The sequence below is a fragment of the Falco cherrug genome, chromosome 5 (genome assembly GCF_023634085.1).
Source record: "Falco cherrug isolate bFalChe1 chromosome 5, bFalChe1.pri, whole genome shotgun sequence".
In the NCBI taxonomy this organism is placed as follows: domain Eukaryota; kingdom Metazoa; phylum Chordata; class Aves; order Falconiformes; family Falconidae; genus Falco; species Falco cherrug.
This window is the reverse complement of record NC_073701.1, coordinates 12,647,160-12,663,187: the sequence shown is the minus strand read 5'-3', so window position 1 is coordinate 12,663,187 and position 16,028 is coordinate 12,647,160. Positions and strand designations below refer to the sequence as shown.

At 40.2% G+C, this 16,028-nt stretch overlaps 1 protein-coding gene across 2 annotated transcripts in view; it reads left to right on the top strand.

The window, feature by feature from the left end:
* The window catches only part of BORCS5 (BLOC-1 related complex subunit 5), a 78,177-nt gene that overhangs the window by 50,998 nt on the left and 11,151 nt on the right, over positions 1-16,028 (top strand). For both annotated transcript variants that reach the window (XM_055712703.1, XM_055712704.1), the window contains exon 3: positions 5,016-5,173. In XM_055712703.1, coding sequence (XP_055568678.1) covers positions 5,016-5,173 — 158 coding nt within the window. The remainder of the gene's footprint in view (positions 1-5,015; positions 5,174-16,028) is intronic.

Below are 16,028 nucleotides of genomic sequence, written 5' to 3'. Positions count from 1 at the left end.
GTGGAAATACAGAAGTTAAAAAGAATAATTAATACTTTTCAGGGTAGAAAGCACTCATGCTGGTTTTAGGATTGTCCATTAAAGCAGCAGAGCATAACTATGGTGGGTTACTGTGTTCTGTATGTATGTAGAATAACTATAGTATGTAAAGTGTTTCTTTGAGAACTTCACTTCTAGTCATAAAAATGCTTTTTAAACTAACAGTTTTCTTCTGCTCAGTAGGATGTGATTTGTTGGAAGTGTACATTGACCTGGAACCAACAAGGAGATGACTAAGTAGGAGGAAAATGGTTTTAACATGCCTCTGCTTTGCCAAGGAATATGGAAACAATAACAGATTTGTCAAGTCTGTGGGTCAGCAAGCCTTGTAGTGATGTATGGTATTTCTCTATGCACGACATACTTGGTGTACTGGGTTGTTTTTTTCTAAAGCACCATTTCGGAGCTGAAATGTGAATCTTTCTTTGTCCCAGCTGCTGTTTATCACCTCGATGGGCATGCTGTTTACTGATCAGATGTATCCAGAGTAGGTGGGAAATCTTGACTTCTCTTCATTGTGGCAGGCATATAATGTGGTCTGTCTTCTTACTTGTTGTACAGTGTAATTTGATAGCCAAGACTGCATGTTTGGCAGTTGCCAAAGTGTTTTTGGTTCTTGTGCTAAAGCTCTGCTGTAGTCGTTCTCCCATTTCCCTGTTGTTTTCCCCAAGCCACGGCATCCTCCATGCCTCCTGTCCTTGTCACGCTGGGTACGTTGCATTACTCGTGTGCCAAGCAGTCTCTTCTCAATGCTTCAGACAGTGCAAAGATGATTCCTGGTGCGCTTCCTTCTTTGGAAGAGAACCAACAGCTTGAAAAATGAGTATTTAATTTAGTAAGAAATTAAAATGTCAGATGCTGTTTTCTTCCCATTTAAGAGCAAAACTGTGTTCTTGGGAGGCAGGGAGTAGTAATCACACAGATAAAATCACAGAAACACCTTTTCCTCAGTGAAGAAGAGGTAGTAGCTCAGCAGTTAGTTGTTCTGAGATGTGCTGGTGACCAGGTTCAAGTTTTGGCTGTTTTGGGAGGGCACCTGAACACTCGGTAACCTCTGTCTCTCCTCCTTTTGGCACTTGTAAGAGTGACCTAATAAGTATTTTGTTGCAACAGATATGATCTAATATCCTCTCACAAATCACATGTAGACCAGTCACTGAGGGACGGCCCTGTTCAGTGGAGAGTTCAAAGTGTGGGGCATGGCTTTAAGAAGGAAGCAGCAGTTTTCAGAAGTAAAGTTGTTTAATGATATCTGGAGGTTTGCAGTGCTAGCCATCTCCTTGCTCTAAAAATGCTCTCTCAGTGCTGAATTGCTAGAGGCTTTTAGATAATTCCCCAGCTTTCTGTTAGTACAGGAGCAAAAGACAATAGCAGTACCCTTTTTAACCCCCTGTCCTTTTCTGTGTCTCACTTTTGGTTCAGGGTTTCCCTTGTGGGTCTCAAGTTTTTCCATGGATATAGGGAAGTATGCTGCTGTCTCTCAAGTGCAGAGCTCTTGAAGGTGGTATTGCATGAAACCTGTTTGGGCTCACTGCCTGCTGCTGGGGAGAGGAGGAAGGGAAGAGATCAGGGTTCCATGGCATGGGGGGTGGGGGTCCTTTCCAGCCCTGCATCTCTCTGTTTCTAACTCTTGGGCTTCCCTGGTGAAACCTCTCCAGGATTTGAATGCTTGCAGTCTCTCTTCCGTGAAGTTTCAAGATGACTTACTGTTGTCATCTGCTCTTTTGGAGCAAAGCTCCTGGCTTACTAAAAAATGTAATTAATAAAATCATAGTCATAAAATAGCTTGGGACAGAAGGGACCTTGAATTCATCTAGTCCATGGACAGGGACACTGTCCACTAGACCAGATTGCTCAAAGCCCCATCCAGCCTGGCCTTGAACACTTCCAGGGATGGGGCATCCACAGCTTCTCTGGGAAACTTGTTCCAGTGTCTCACCATGCTCACCATGAAAAATGTCTTACTTATGTCCAATCTAATCTACCCTTTTTCAGTTTAAAACCATTGTCCCTGGTCCTGTCACTACAGGCCCTTGTAAAAAGTCTCTCTCCATCTGTCTTACAAGCCCCCGTTAAGTACTGAAAGGCCACAATAAGGTCTCCCTGGAGCCTTCTCTTCTCCAGGCTGAACAACTCCCAACTCTCTCAGCCTTTCCTCACAGGAGAGGTGTTCCAGCCCTCTGACCATTTTTGTGACCCTCTTCTGGAACTGCTGGAAGAGATTGGCGTCTGTCTTGTGCTGCATGTTAATGTTAAGAAAATGTTAATATTTATAGCACAGGTAGTAAGTAGTTACTGTGAACAACAAAAAATGGTGGTTTGACATTTTGACGATGGGGAATTTCTGCCAGGTGGAAGGCTGCGTGGCCTTTTTGATGCTGCTGTTTACTTTTTCCTTTATTGCAAGTTCAAACTCTAAGCTAAATTGTTTTCTGGCATTTTCAGCATGAGCCCAAAGGTCTTTGGAGAAGCTAATTACTTTGGCTTCTCCCTACTGCATCACCCAAAATAATACTATAGTCTATCTTCAAGCAGCATATGTTTGTTTTTTATTGCTACTCCAAACATTTGTACTGGATTGTATTTCCACCTCTGCCGCCTTCTGAAGGAATTCCAGCTGAACAGTTAACATCTCCCATCACTTGAGCCTGTGTTCTTCTGGATTGTGAATAAGAGGCTCCTTAGGGTTTATTAATTTTGCTTTTAGCATTATGTAACCTGTACAAGGTTGTAAATACCTAATATAAGTTTGAGTAGCATGTTCCTTTATAGCTCATTTTACAGTTCTTGGCCTGTTCTGCTTCAAAATTCTCATAAGCAGCATAAGTTGGCCAAAATACACATTTTATGTTAATTAAATCTCTTAAATAGAGTCTAATTTTCTTCCTCCTCTTGAAGTTGGTGAGAGATTAGTAATAGGAGAAAATTAGTTTGTTGATAGCATCATGCATTTGATCAGTGTAGAAACAGGACAACTGCCTGAGGTGTACAGTGAACTCTTTATTCCTATGCGAACATTCAACATATTAAAAGTTGACAACAGTATTTGAACATTTATCCTGACAAGATAATTTCATAGAAGATCAGAATTAACAAACTGAGGAAACACTAGGAGATGTAACATACACATTTTAAGAAAGTCTTATTTAATTCAGTGGGCTTGCTCCCAGTTAATTTTGAATATCAGCTGAAAGTAGGCCTGAAAGATTTGCAAATGATACTGTTGGACCTAAGATTTTGTTTAAGATTATTCTTTCTAAAACATTAAAAATAATTTGACTGTTGCCTAGGATTTTGAGACTAAAAGGTGAAGCATCTGTTTCCTCTCCTGACCTTGAGTCAGGCAGGGCAATTAGAGTGGGCAGCAAGTCAGTTAAACAAAATTACCTTCTTTTTTTCCCCTCTTAAGATGAGGAAAGAAGAAGGTTTGTCAAAGGATAGTTGAGAGCCTGAGAGAATAAAATGTTGAGTGTTGATGAAAAGTAAACCTACTCCATCATGTCTGATGAAGTTGCTGTCCTAGTTTTGTTTTCATTTCTGTCTACAAATGTTTCAGAGAGGTTTAACTTTGTCAAATTCATAAGATGCTTCTGACTTACATCTTGGTTTCTATCTTGTTCTTTTGTTTTGGCAAGAACTTGGTATCACCAATTGTAGCTTCCAATAGGCATGGGGGCCATCCAAAATAGTTTCCATTTCCCACTGAGGTGCATTTCTTAGAAGAACTTTTCCAATACAAATAGCTGGCATTTATTACTTTTTAATTGCTTGGTGTGATACTTGCTTACATTTGCTATTTTAATGTCTTTTCCTGTCTGTAAACTGAGAGTCCCAAAGAGCACATGCATGCAGTCACTGAATTCAGTTTACATAGCTTGACGGATGTTTTGGGAAAAGCAGATTGTGTGTATGTGCTGTTTGTCACAGATGGTGTCCCATCAAGAAAAAACTTGTACTAATGCTGAAGGAAAATGAAAGTAACTGAAATAGCAAAAAACCCCCCAAAAACATAAAAAACCAAAAAAACCCACCCAAAACAACAAGACGTTAGAGTTTAACATCATTTTTTCCAGCAGCTTTGGGCAAAGTGGTCAGTATGGCATATGTATACTTGAGCTCAGAAAAGGTTCTCAAGTTTTGCTGTGCAGGCAACAAACAATGGGCAAGAGAAAATTCTCTGTACAATTTTGTTCCTCTGGATATTTCCAGTGTCTGAGTTTTAAGTCAAATACCGTTTTTTGGTAAGCTTTTTGTGAAGCCTGGTCACGTGAGTAGGTAAGGATCTTAATTCCATGTTAAAAAAAAAAAAAAAAAAGTATATTGCTAGTCTTTGAGATTGTAAAGAAAAATCTTCATGGATGAAAGGGTTCTGAAGCTTTAAAAAAGGCAAGGTAGGCAAAACACGGACATTTCACCCCTAATAATTTCAGTGGGTAATTTTTTTATTCAGGTTTGTTTTGGAGGACCAGTGAATTTTTAGAGCTCTGGTTTTGACAGCATGGTTCTAATGAAAATAATTTGAGTCCTATGCCCATATGCGTGTGTAGATCTCAACTCCTTCCCCTTCTGGCTTACATAAATGAGGAGGGGGTTAATTTTTCACAGCTTAGAATTGTTTGTGGAGGAGAAGAAACAGGACTTGTTTTACACAGCATATTGCTGAAAGCCAGGCTGATGTACATTTAGAGTCTGTGTTTTAAGTTCTGTCAAGGAGGGCTGAGCTGTATGGCAAACTGTTCTTTGCACTGCTATAAATCCTAAACGTCCATAAATTTTCGATCCATACCCTTCCCACTTTCAGCCTTCACTAGACTATTACATTGCTGAAATCCCTTTAGCAGCCTAAGATGCTGACTTAGTTTTTCATTACCCCTAATAAAGCTTTTCTTCTGGGTTTGTACTGCTGCTTTTTGGCTTGCAGCTGAATTAGCTACATGAACCATCATATTAACTCTGATCTTTCCCTTGCCTTGTAGGACTCCTCAGTGGGCAGACCTCCCCGACTAACACCAAACTAGAGAAGCTGGACCCCCAGCAGGTGCTGCAGCTGTGTCTCCGGTACCAAGATCATCTTCATCAGTGCGCGGAAGCAGTTGCCTTTGATCAGAATGCGCTTGTGAAGCGGATCAAGGAGGTACTGCCTGCAGCATGCCTGCTTCTGGTGGGGAGGGGCTTGGGGCATCGGCTGGGCCACCTTCTGCTATGAACACTCACTGGAGGTGGCCACGGCTCACTTGAAACTGTCCACTTCAAAGTAAACCCTGTAGAGGAACATTGTGGGTGTGCACTTAAAGCAAAGTTTCCTGGCTTTCATTGTGGTTGCTGTTAGGTGGTGTGTTTATGGGTTAGTGCCTTACAATTCCTGGCCGTAAACAGCGACCGTTTGTCTGGTATGGCAAGTACTGCAAGTAACTGTTGAAGAAGTAAAAGGTGACTGGAATTTTTAAAGGTAACGTTCCTTATTTAGATCTGTATAGCATACATTTTGTTATGCTTCATGGTTAGGCTCTAATTTAAGGAAAGAAATGGATACCTGAACATCTTGTTTGGTGAGGGTAGTATTCCATTCATTTCTTTCTTCCACAGATTTGTTAGAGGTAGACTTGTTTTCGAAGTCCATAACATGCTGTCTCTTCTTTGATCCATATGGCAAAAAGGTCTTCCGGTACTGCTGTTTTTACCACTAAACCGTTATTTGAAAAATCACTGATCATCTTAAATATTCACTGAAACTGTTGGGGAGGAAATTAATTCCTGGGATGAGCATCCTGCAATTAGATTATCTTTCTCATGTGTGACTACTGATGGAAGTGGTAGGATTGCTGACATTTTTTTTAAGTCAAGACAGACTGGCATGAGAGAGGCTGCTGTTGAGGAGTGTTTTCTCACATACTCCCAGATGTGTAGACGAACTGGTGAAGGCTGCATATGTTAATAGTCCGTGAGACCAAATACCTCTCAGTGTCAAAAGAAAAATTTTTGAACAGGTGGTTAATTTTTATTCGTGCAGCATAAACAATGACCTTGATTTGTTGTTGCTCTATTGGCTTAGAGTTAAGAAAATCCCACATGACAAACTGGATAATAAATTTGATTCATGGGCTGTTTTGAGAAGCTGCTGTCATCATCGAGTTGTAAGTCCAAAATAACGTGGGAGCCGTTAAAAAGGCCTTTTTACTTTGGTGTATCAAGATCTGAGGCCAGCTATTACACAAGATGTAAAGATATTTGCAGATGTTGGTGACTCAGATCACACAATCTCAGAAATGGGATTTAATTACCAGCCTAATGACAGTGTACAGCATTAATCCAAGCAGATTGTAATTCTTTTGGCTGTTAAAGTGTGAGAGGGAATATCGACATGATTTAAAGTCATGGTAGGCGCCACCATTGCAATCTACATTACTTGGATTTGCCTTCCGTAGGGTGAGTGGCAGAGTCCCTTTCAAATTAGCTGTGGTGATGTTTTCATCCAGTTTATAAGGCTTATGATTTTCTTTTTTAATGTAAAATAAATAAAACAATGACTGATGTTGTCACTAGCTTCTTTATCACAGACTCCTCTCTGACAAAGTCTAGGAGAAATGGGGGACTCTGTAACTTGGGCAACTGACAAGTCAGTTGGGTTGTTGATTTTTTTTTTGGTCCACAACACTTAAGTAACTTCACATGCTTTCAATCCCTCTGCCAGATCTGGTGGGTTTTTACTGTTCCTTTTCCTAATAATTTTAAAATGTTTTTCTTGCATTGGCTGTTCTGCGTGTGTGTTCTGGAGGGGCCGGGTGGGACCTACTCAGCTTAAATCATTCTTTCCAAATTGTTTGGGCTCTCTTTGGTGCACTAAATTGAACCGCTGTTGACAGTTGTTGACAGCAAGGGGTGCAGCTCAGCTAGAGCAGGGTATGTCTCTCCTTGCAAGTGTAGACAAAGGAAATCACATTTGGCTGCACCCATTTGTCAGCAATGATTTAGTTTTGCCATGTAGACAAAGCTAACTGTTGGTAAAGAGTAAAAATGGAAGGGAAAATGAAGTGTATTGTGGAAAGCCTTGTGTGTGCATGAGCTGACAGTAAATTCTTTTACCTTTATTTTAGTAGTTGTATTTCCCTTTTCCTTTCTTTAACACTGTAAGCGTTGAAGTATGTTTCTTCTGATAACATACTTATGAAGTGACTGATGGTTTTAACTTTCATAGAAAACGCTGGTGAGCTTCAGTCCCCAATTTCCTACCATTTGTCTGAGGTATGTTCACTTTTCAGACTGCCACTGACTGTACTTGGTGTAGTAATAGTCCTGCTGTATAGTGTGCTACAGTCATACTGGCTGCAGCCAAGATATTTTATGTCTTTCTGTGACAAAGTGTCCCAGAGCAAATTATCTTTTGCTCATTGTCTGTGTGGCCAGAAAAAAGTTTCCTGGTTTCTGGCAAAACTCAAAAGTACTGTTGTAAATGTTTTGGTCCTTGATAACTCACAGTTGACTGTGGTGGTTTGTAAATCAGTGCACAATTTAAATTAAAATGGTTCTTAATAAGAAAGAGAGTAAGTTAAGGAAAACAAAAAACTTTGCATGACTAAGTTACTGCAGATCTGAGCAGACCCATCTGTGCGTTCCCTTACTTTGGGGACCAAAACGGTCAAGCTTTGTTCTCCATCCCATTTCACAGTTTAGCCGGAATGTCTTTATGGTGTGCTGTCTGAATCAGTATCTGCTCCTAAAGGTAGAACCTGTGCAGCTTCCAGCTTGCTGTTCATTCTCTAGGCGAAATAAATTTACCCGAGTGTTTCTTTGAAGGGAAAAGAATTGAAGCTGTGATTGAGGGTAGGTGACTCAACTGCCCCTCTTCAGCAGTTACACTTACTCGTACCTGAACTGTTGGTTTTGGAATGGACTTATTTTTATGACAATAGGTTTTGTCTTTGTTGCAAAAAAAAATAAAAAAAAGGACGTGCTTGCATCTTCTTAGGGAAAAATAACCACTATGCATTAAATGTTATGTTTCATATTAATTTTTGGCAGCTGACTCGCCATCTGTTGCAATACTACATTAATTCCAGGACAACTGAAATATTTAGGATTCCTTTTAATTTTTTCTTCTTATCAGTTTGAAAAACAACAGAACAGCAGTTTGGGATTTATGTATGTGTTAATTCAGGGTTATGGCATCTCACAAAATTTGACAGTTTTCAAGCAAATAGCCTGTGTGCAGCATTTTCTGAGTAATTTGTCTGTGCCTTGGTATTTTGTAGGATGAAAATTTTTAGCTTACTGGATGAATCACCGCATTATTGACTTCTGGGGGCATTCTGTTCAGATGGGCCTGGGAACAGAATCTAGTTTGTCTGCTGATGGTATGTTGGACCCATGTGAGCTTGTTATATGTATATGCTAGGAAAAAGGTGCATTTTTAAAACCCAGTAGGCAACGTGTTATGCTGAGATATAAAAGGCAATTATAGCTAGTTAACAGGTTAAACTGATCTTACTTGCACCTTGGAGCTTTTGCCACAGAGCTTTTAATAATGGGGACAGAGGTGGCAACGTGCCTTATGGAGAACGTGATATATCAAGCTAAAAATCACAGGGGTAAACCATGACTTGGTGAGCAGGGATAAAACAGTCTCAGTCTGCCTGCTTTGGGGGTGTTACATGTTTAAATAAATAAATAAATAAAAAAATTGCAGTATCTATCAGCGTGAGGTCAAAAGAGCTCAATTGTGGTGGTTTCTCTTTGTTTCTGTGGTGGGTTTAGGGTCCTACCTGTAGACAGGAGTGCAGGAAGGGGCCTGGGAAGCAGGACCACAAGTAACAATCAGTTAGCTGAAAGGAACGTGCTCGAGCTTGTGGGCCACAAGCCCTGGTGATAAGGGACATGAGAAATTACTGAAGGGTATAGAAACAGGGACTAAGTATGAAGCTGAGACTATGCAAGGAATAAGGCGGTCGGTTTGTCAGCTTGCTCAAGGACGTGGTGCAAGAACTGCAGACATTGTTGTCTTTAACTATTGCTGAATTGCTAAATATCTAGCGTGAGATCTTTGTGCGAGTTGCCACATAGTTGTAGAATATGCAAGTTTTTGGACCAATCAGAATAAGATGTAACAATTGCTTGTGTGTATATAATCATGCTATTAGGCTAATTAAAGTGACATTTGCTTGCATCAAGCTGTGTCTCGTCTCTCAATCACGGCACAGGAGGTTTTAACTTGCTGCATCCCATATCTGTCTCTGTCATGACAGTGATATAGATCTCGGTGATACCTAGTTTGCAGTTTGGGGCAGCTCCAGCTGCTCTTTGGTTTATGAGAGCTGCATGTGCTCTCTTCACCACAAATGTCCACCTCAGTTTTGTGATCTGTAAAATGGGAGATTTCTGCCAAGATTAGTTTGAAGGCAAACATTGACCAGTGCTAAATACTAGGTAAGATTTGTGTGAAAGAAGGAAATGAAGCAAAGGGAGGGATACTTTATATTAAATCCTTATCAGTGGAGGATATCTGCTTTGGGTGGCAGGGAGAGAATGTGGAGAGTAATGTCATAGGGGATGATGAATAACAGTGAATGGGAAACAGGGAAGTAGTATAGCTAGAAGTTGGGCAACAGCTAAATTTTCAGAAAGCACTCCTGATTTTGTGTGCTTCCAAAATTTTCTGGTTTCAGTGCCTTAAAGATTATTTTTCGTGTACAAGGTGCTAAGCTTTCAAAAATCGCATCTTTCAAAATGTCTGAAGCTGAGTATCCAAGAATTTCTAGTCACACTTGAAGATTTAGGCCTAGCTTCTTTCTGTGAAAGCAAAAGGGAAGCTGAAAGCCATCTAAGCTCCTTTCAAAGAAGCTTTGAATGAAAAGATCTTCAGCATTTCTTATTAGACTTCCAATACTGGCAAAAGGGATGTGCTACTCAAAAGGCAAATGTCATTCCTAGACAGACTGCTTAAAATGTATTTGAAAGTGGATTATTGGAAGGACTCCTATGCTTTGCCTTAAAAACAAACATCGATGCAATGTTACCGGTAGCTTTTATGCTGTAGGAACTCCAGACAATAGTTTTGAAAACCGAACACTTTTTACAATACAAAATGAAATTGAAAATACCTCAGTCTAAGCTGGTGCACGCCTATGGGGGAAGCCGCCCCCCCCCCCCCCCCCCCGATATGTTCAGACATAACAAACATTAATTTTATGTTCTTAACTGTTCTTAATAGTTAAACAACTTTTGTCCAGGCAGGCATTAATACCAGTAATTGGTTTGCTATATAGCAAATTACAGTACATGGCTTTTTTCATACCTGTAAATTCCGCTATGGGAATAGCTCATTATTTTGAACAAATATTCCAGAAGATGTGTATGGTTTTCTTTTTTATTTGTTTGTTTTGTGTTCTTTCTTTACCAGCTTGCTGCAGAAAGTAATTGTAATGGGCTTCTCTAGTATGTAGTTAAGATGTCTAGAAATAAATCCCTTACTATTTGGCAAGTAAACAACATTTGAAGCCACACATACACTGCATAGTGTTTCCCAATATCTTTCAGCTGTTTAAAATTATGCATAGGAGTTAAATCATTATTTTCTATAAGCAGCAAGTTTAGTGCATTTGACAGACTAACAAGAAAAGCACTTTTAAACACAAGCTTTATATACAAGCACATTTTAGCTTATCCCATGCATTTAAGACTCATAAATTGTGATTCAGCCACTCCTGTCACCACGTGTGATGTAAAACATGCCCAGTAATTTGGGGATTTAGGAATTTCAGTTTATTTTTTGTGAATGTCTTGTGGCTTTTTGACCTTTATCACAACTACGTTGTTTCCATGACATTGAGATTTATTTTATCAAAGAGACCTGTCACCTAGTGGCAAAATGTGCTGGGGAATGTGGCCTGCAGAGGTCATCAACACAGGTTTGTTCCACCCTGAGGGAAGGGTGGGTTTGCTATGGTAGGGGCTGTGGCTTTGAACCCCTCTCATTAGAAGAGAGAGGGCTGGCAGGGGTAGCAACACATTGTAAAGGTTTGATATTCCCTGGTGCAGATAAAAGGGCAAAGTACTTTGAAGGTGGTGGTAAAGGGAAAAGGCTTAAGTGCAGGAGGCTGTTCCATCACCAGGAATGAATGAATCCTGGGCCAGAAACCTTGGAAGGACATTGCCTGGCTGGGGACTGGTTTGATGCAGTGCATCCAATTGCACCCATTAACCAGGGCTCAGGGTGTGTATCTGCTGCAAGCACACTTCGTTTCTACTGTGTGATGCACCACAGTCACTTTTCTTAGCCCTGTCTGTCTCTGAGCAGAAAGGTTTGGAGTGGTTGGGATTCGCCATGCTTCGGTCACAGTGTCCCTTCAGAGAATGGAGTTAAGGGGGAAGTTCTGTGGAGGTGGTTTTTGCTTGATCTTTGGTTTTGTTTGGTTGAGTACTCTGCTGAGCAAGACGTTTGTTGCCATTCCTGTTACTTATGGTTTCCCTGTAGGTGATACCAAAACTGAGTTTCTGAAACTTGTTTTCAGCAGACATTCAAGACTCAGTCATGAGAATGATGCACCTTCTGACTAAACTGAATTAGGCCAGCAAAACATGAATGGCCTTACCAAGTCCAAAGTGCTTCTTCAACTTCAGGGCTTTGCTTCAAGGTCCATGTGCTCATACGGATCAGACCACTAAGTTACCTTTCGTTCCATTGAAAGGAAGGGCTCAGAGGATCAAAAATAAGCCTGTTAAACCAAGGCTGGCAAAAGGAAAAAGAGAGACGTGCTTAGTTTTGACTCAACATATAAAGACTTTCCAGATGAGTCCGTGTTAACTTGCAAGCAAAACTGAACCTTTTGGTTCACAGATTTAAATTAGCAATGCCCCAAATCCAGAGAAAAAGGCCTGAGAATTCTTGGAATGTAGTATTTCTGAAACGAGGAAGAACCTGTGTTGAAATCCCACTTGTATTTTTAAGGAGTTTAATGCCACACTGCCATGTTTTTCAGAAAAGCTAGGGAACGTAGTGTTCTGTGAAGTAATCGGTACCTTAAATATAGTCTTTGGCCTCTTGGAATTAGGAGATTGATGAGGACTGTGGCAGTCTATCAGGCTCTTTATTTCTTCTCTCTTCTGTGATGAAGTGTTATGTATAAAGACTGGAATCTTAACTCAGCCGGCACCATCATGCAGAAATACACATGCAGCGTTGTTAAACTGGAAGGTACATTCATGTCTTTTAGTTATCTTGCTCATTTTTCTCCAGCCTGACATGCAAGTAGCTTGAATTCTCAAGTGGTGGGATGATGTCTTAACAAGCCAGCATCAAAATGGGAAAAAGCTTTTGAAAAGTTTCACAATTGTTACTGTTAATACATAGCATTGATGTCTTGCTGTGTATGCCTGAGGCAGATGGCCAGTGCTCTGTTGTACATGAACTTTATGATGTGATCTAGCAGTTATTAAGGAAGAGGAAAGATTGCTTGCCCTTGTGATGGCCTGAAATCTGTTGCGTTAACATGCACTGCTTCATTTGGTGCCATAAAAAAGACCAGTCCCTTGCTCCTAGAATATACGTGAAATCAGTCCAAACATGTTCCCTTCTCCTGTGCTTTGGTTTCATATCACATTTTGAAAAAAGGTCTAAATTGGAACCCTTTCCACCACCAAATTTCCAAGGAAGACCAGAAAATTAAACAAGCACCTAGCAGTCAGAAAGGTTTGTATTACTATAGAATTTAGGTGTTTAAGAGACTAACACTGAAGATCAGAAGTCTAGTATGCTAAGCCTTATATTAATGCTTTCGTAAGGATTAGTGCATGGAGTTTATGATTATTAGGTGCCAGAAGGAATGGAATTAATTTTCGTCTCGCAGCTTGAATAAACTAAGACATTTGGTTTCTTTTTCTAGCCTTGTTTTCTACAGGTGGAAAACCCCCCCAAACAGCAGTAACCAACTCCCCCTCCCCCCAGTACTGTAGATCTTCAGTATCTTCTAATAGGAAAGTAGTATTGAAGTCCATTCCAGGGTTAGCAGACTTGATACTGAATTTGGGCATGAAACAGATCTGAGGTACAAAGCAAGCATCCCCCTGGATTGTGTGACACAAGGTAGTCCCACAAGAAACAGGAACATACTGAATTCTGTTGCACAAGGCTGAGAGGGGATCTTGTCTGACACGCTGTGTGCAGTTCTCATTGTGTTCAAGGGAGGTGAGTGTCTAGTACAACCGAAGGGCTGTAAGGATGCCTGGAGAGTGGAGAACCTTGGGGAGGAACCTGGAAAAACTTTACTTGTTTGACTTAGTCAAGTGAAGACCAAAAATGGTACGATTTCTCTTTCTAAATATGTCTGGGGTTAATGTAGATTGTGAATGGTCTTCTCCCTCCCTGCTGGATTGTGTTGATACAAAAAAAGTCATTTTACAGACTTTTGTTCTTAACGGTTGCCTCCTATTTCAATGTTGAGTTGAAATTTTCAAGGTGTTTACCCCTTAGTGAGAGTTGGGGTGGAGGTGGTGTCAGGAATGTTAGCTGAAAGCTGTTCAGCAGTTTGATGTTCATTTTAGATAGATTAACCAGTATTATTTGCAAATATTTGGAGTTGCATTGATGACTTAAAGACGCAAAGGTGGTAGGCTGGGGGAGTGGGGTTGACCTTCTGTTAGCAGCTGTATAATTAGCATTTTGATAACAATCAGATGTCATCTCTGCAGAGATGACTTTGTGTTGAAAGTATTACAAAGCCTTAGTGCAAGTAATCTGTCAGTCTTGCTTTTTATGAAGGGCAGGGTTTCCTTGATGTTTCTGTACCATTGGGGCATGAATCTTTCTGTATGAGAACATTATTAGCTATTATTTCAACACTGCTCTAGAGGTATGAAACATATAATTTACTAGTAATTAATTTGTGTGGGCGTTGTTCCTGACTGGATGTGTCATCTACCTCTGGAAGCCTGGATAAAATGCTGAATTATAGTATGGTAGAACACCCTGTAATCAGGTGTATGAACTGTGCCAAACTGTGGTGTAGTGGACAAAAAGTATGATTTTTTTATTTTTTTTTACCAGAAGAGAAAGTGAGGTATTTGAAGAGCAATTGCTGGTACTGGAAAACTATCTAAAAGATAACCCAAGTCAGATTAATTTCAGCTGAAAAAGGTGCTCAGATAGTTGTTCTAAAACAAATCAACATTACAGCAGTATATGGCAAGGAATTGATCAGAGTTTTTAAGGTCAGAAAGGATTCTGGAGTCATAGCCTTTCCATTTGCTTAATCCAGTCCATAGAATTTAATTCTTGATTATGCCTGACCTAAGCTACATGAGAACTGAAGATGAACTATTTACTTTTCCATTTTGAATTTTTCTGCCAGGTCATAGTGTAAATTTTCAAATGCCTTCTCTCTTTTGATCAGTTTGTTCTAAAGATCCATTTGTAGACATAAATGAGGAGAGAGAAATATTCAGCCTTCTGTGCAACTTGAAGGTATTGCAGCTCAATATGATAAAAATGAATGTTTAGAGTGGATTAGTTTCCACTACTCACTCACTGAACTTCTGTCAGGATCATTGGTGGCGGTATGTACACTTGTTACTGTATTTTTAACAATAGTCTATAGCCTCCGAAGAGCTTGCTATAGAAAGTACGTACAGTGCTCAAGATTTCATTGAGGCTTTTGTGAAGCTGGAGACTTACTACCAGATGTTGGGACCTCCTGAAAAGTGCTGGGACATTTGAACTTCAGCACTGTGAAAGCATGGTGGAGTCCGCCTTGAAAGTAGCTCTTCTGGGAATGAAGGAGTAGATCCTCCCCTTCTAATCATCGCTGGGATGTACTTGGCTCATTTAGCATTCTGTTTGAACATGAAAGAGCTTATGTAGAGCTTTAAAAAGATCTTTCAGAATTTTTTCAAATTATCAATAGATAATATTGTTAGAGCTGACGTACTTTTTGAGTTTCCCTGGTGAGAAGTTGATTTGGATTTTCATAGGAGAACTGTGGCTGTCTGGGAAAGGGCAAAAGCTTCATGTGGGCTGTCAGATGTCCAGAAATCCCTGACTCTTGACTGCTGGGTGTGTCTCACGCTTCAGCCTTCTTGCACGTGTACCATCTGCACAGCACATGAGAGGTAGGTCTGGCGCAACTAGATGTGCTGGACTGCCTGTGTAATTGTGGCAGGGTGCTTGAACCCATCTGTCTGCAATTGCCCAGACAAAAAGAAGCGAGACTCCTAGATAATCCTTTTGCCTCTTCACAGACTATAGGAAATGGTTAAAACTCAGCTCCTTTGCATTCCCTGAGAACAGATTTAAGAGCTTTTTCTTTGCAATTAGTCTTCTCTCCTAGAAAATGCTTTCTTCTAGTGTATCAAACCCTGACTGCATGTGGCAAAGATGGCATCCCCTTTTGAAAAATTTTGAAAGACTTTCTGTAGAGCGTCTGGAAGAGAAGACCTATAGCTGTCAGGTCCCAAGTGTGAAGCTGAAAATAGTATCATTAGATCAGATGCCTTGCAAATGTAATGATGCTGGCTATTTTAGATAACATATTTTTAGTCTGAATTGAGAACGTTGGTGTGTTCTCAGAAATATCGCATTAATGTTAGTGGCCATCCCTTTTCAAAATCTTATTTTTGATAGGAAAACCAACTGGCTTAAAGCTAATCATTCTGGCATGTTGAAAGCACAGAACTGAAATTTATGATTAAATAAAGCCCGAAGGGTAAAGAACATTTGCAGGTTCTGTTGTCCTATAATATTCAAGCTCTGGCTGGATATAGGAGTGTTCTGAATGAATAATATGGCAGCAGTGTATCAGGAAATGAGGGAATTGAAGGCTGTGTTTTGTAGCAAATTCTTAGGTAGCTGAAATAAGACTTGTGCAAGTTATCATTTAGGCAACAGATCACTCTGTAACAGATACAGATTTTTCTTCCTCCAGGAACAGCTAATTAAAGACAGGCTAGGAGTTTCTTCTTAATTTCTGTGGAGTTGTACTCCACAAAAGAGAGGTTTTGTGAGG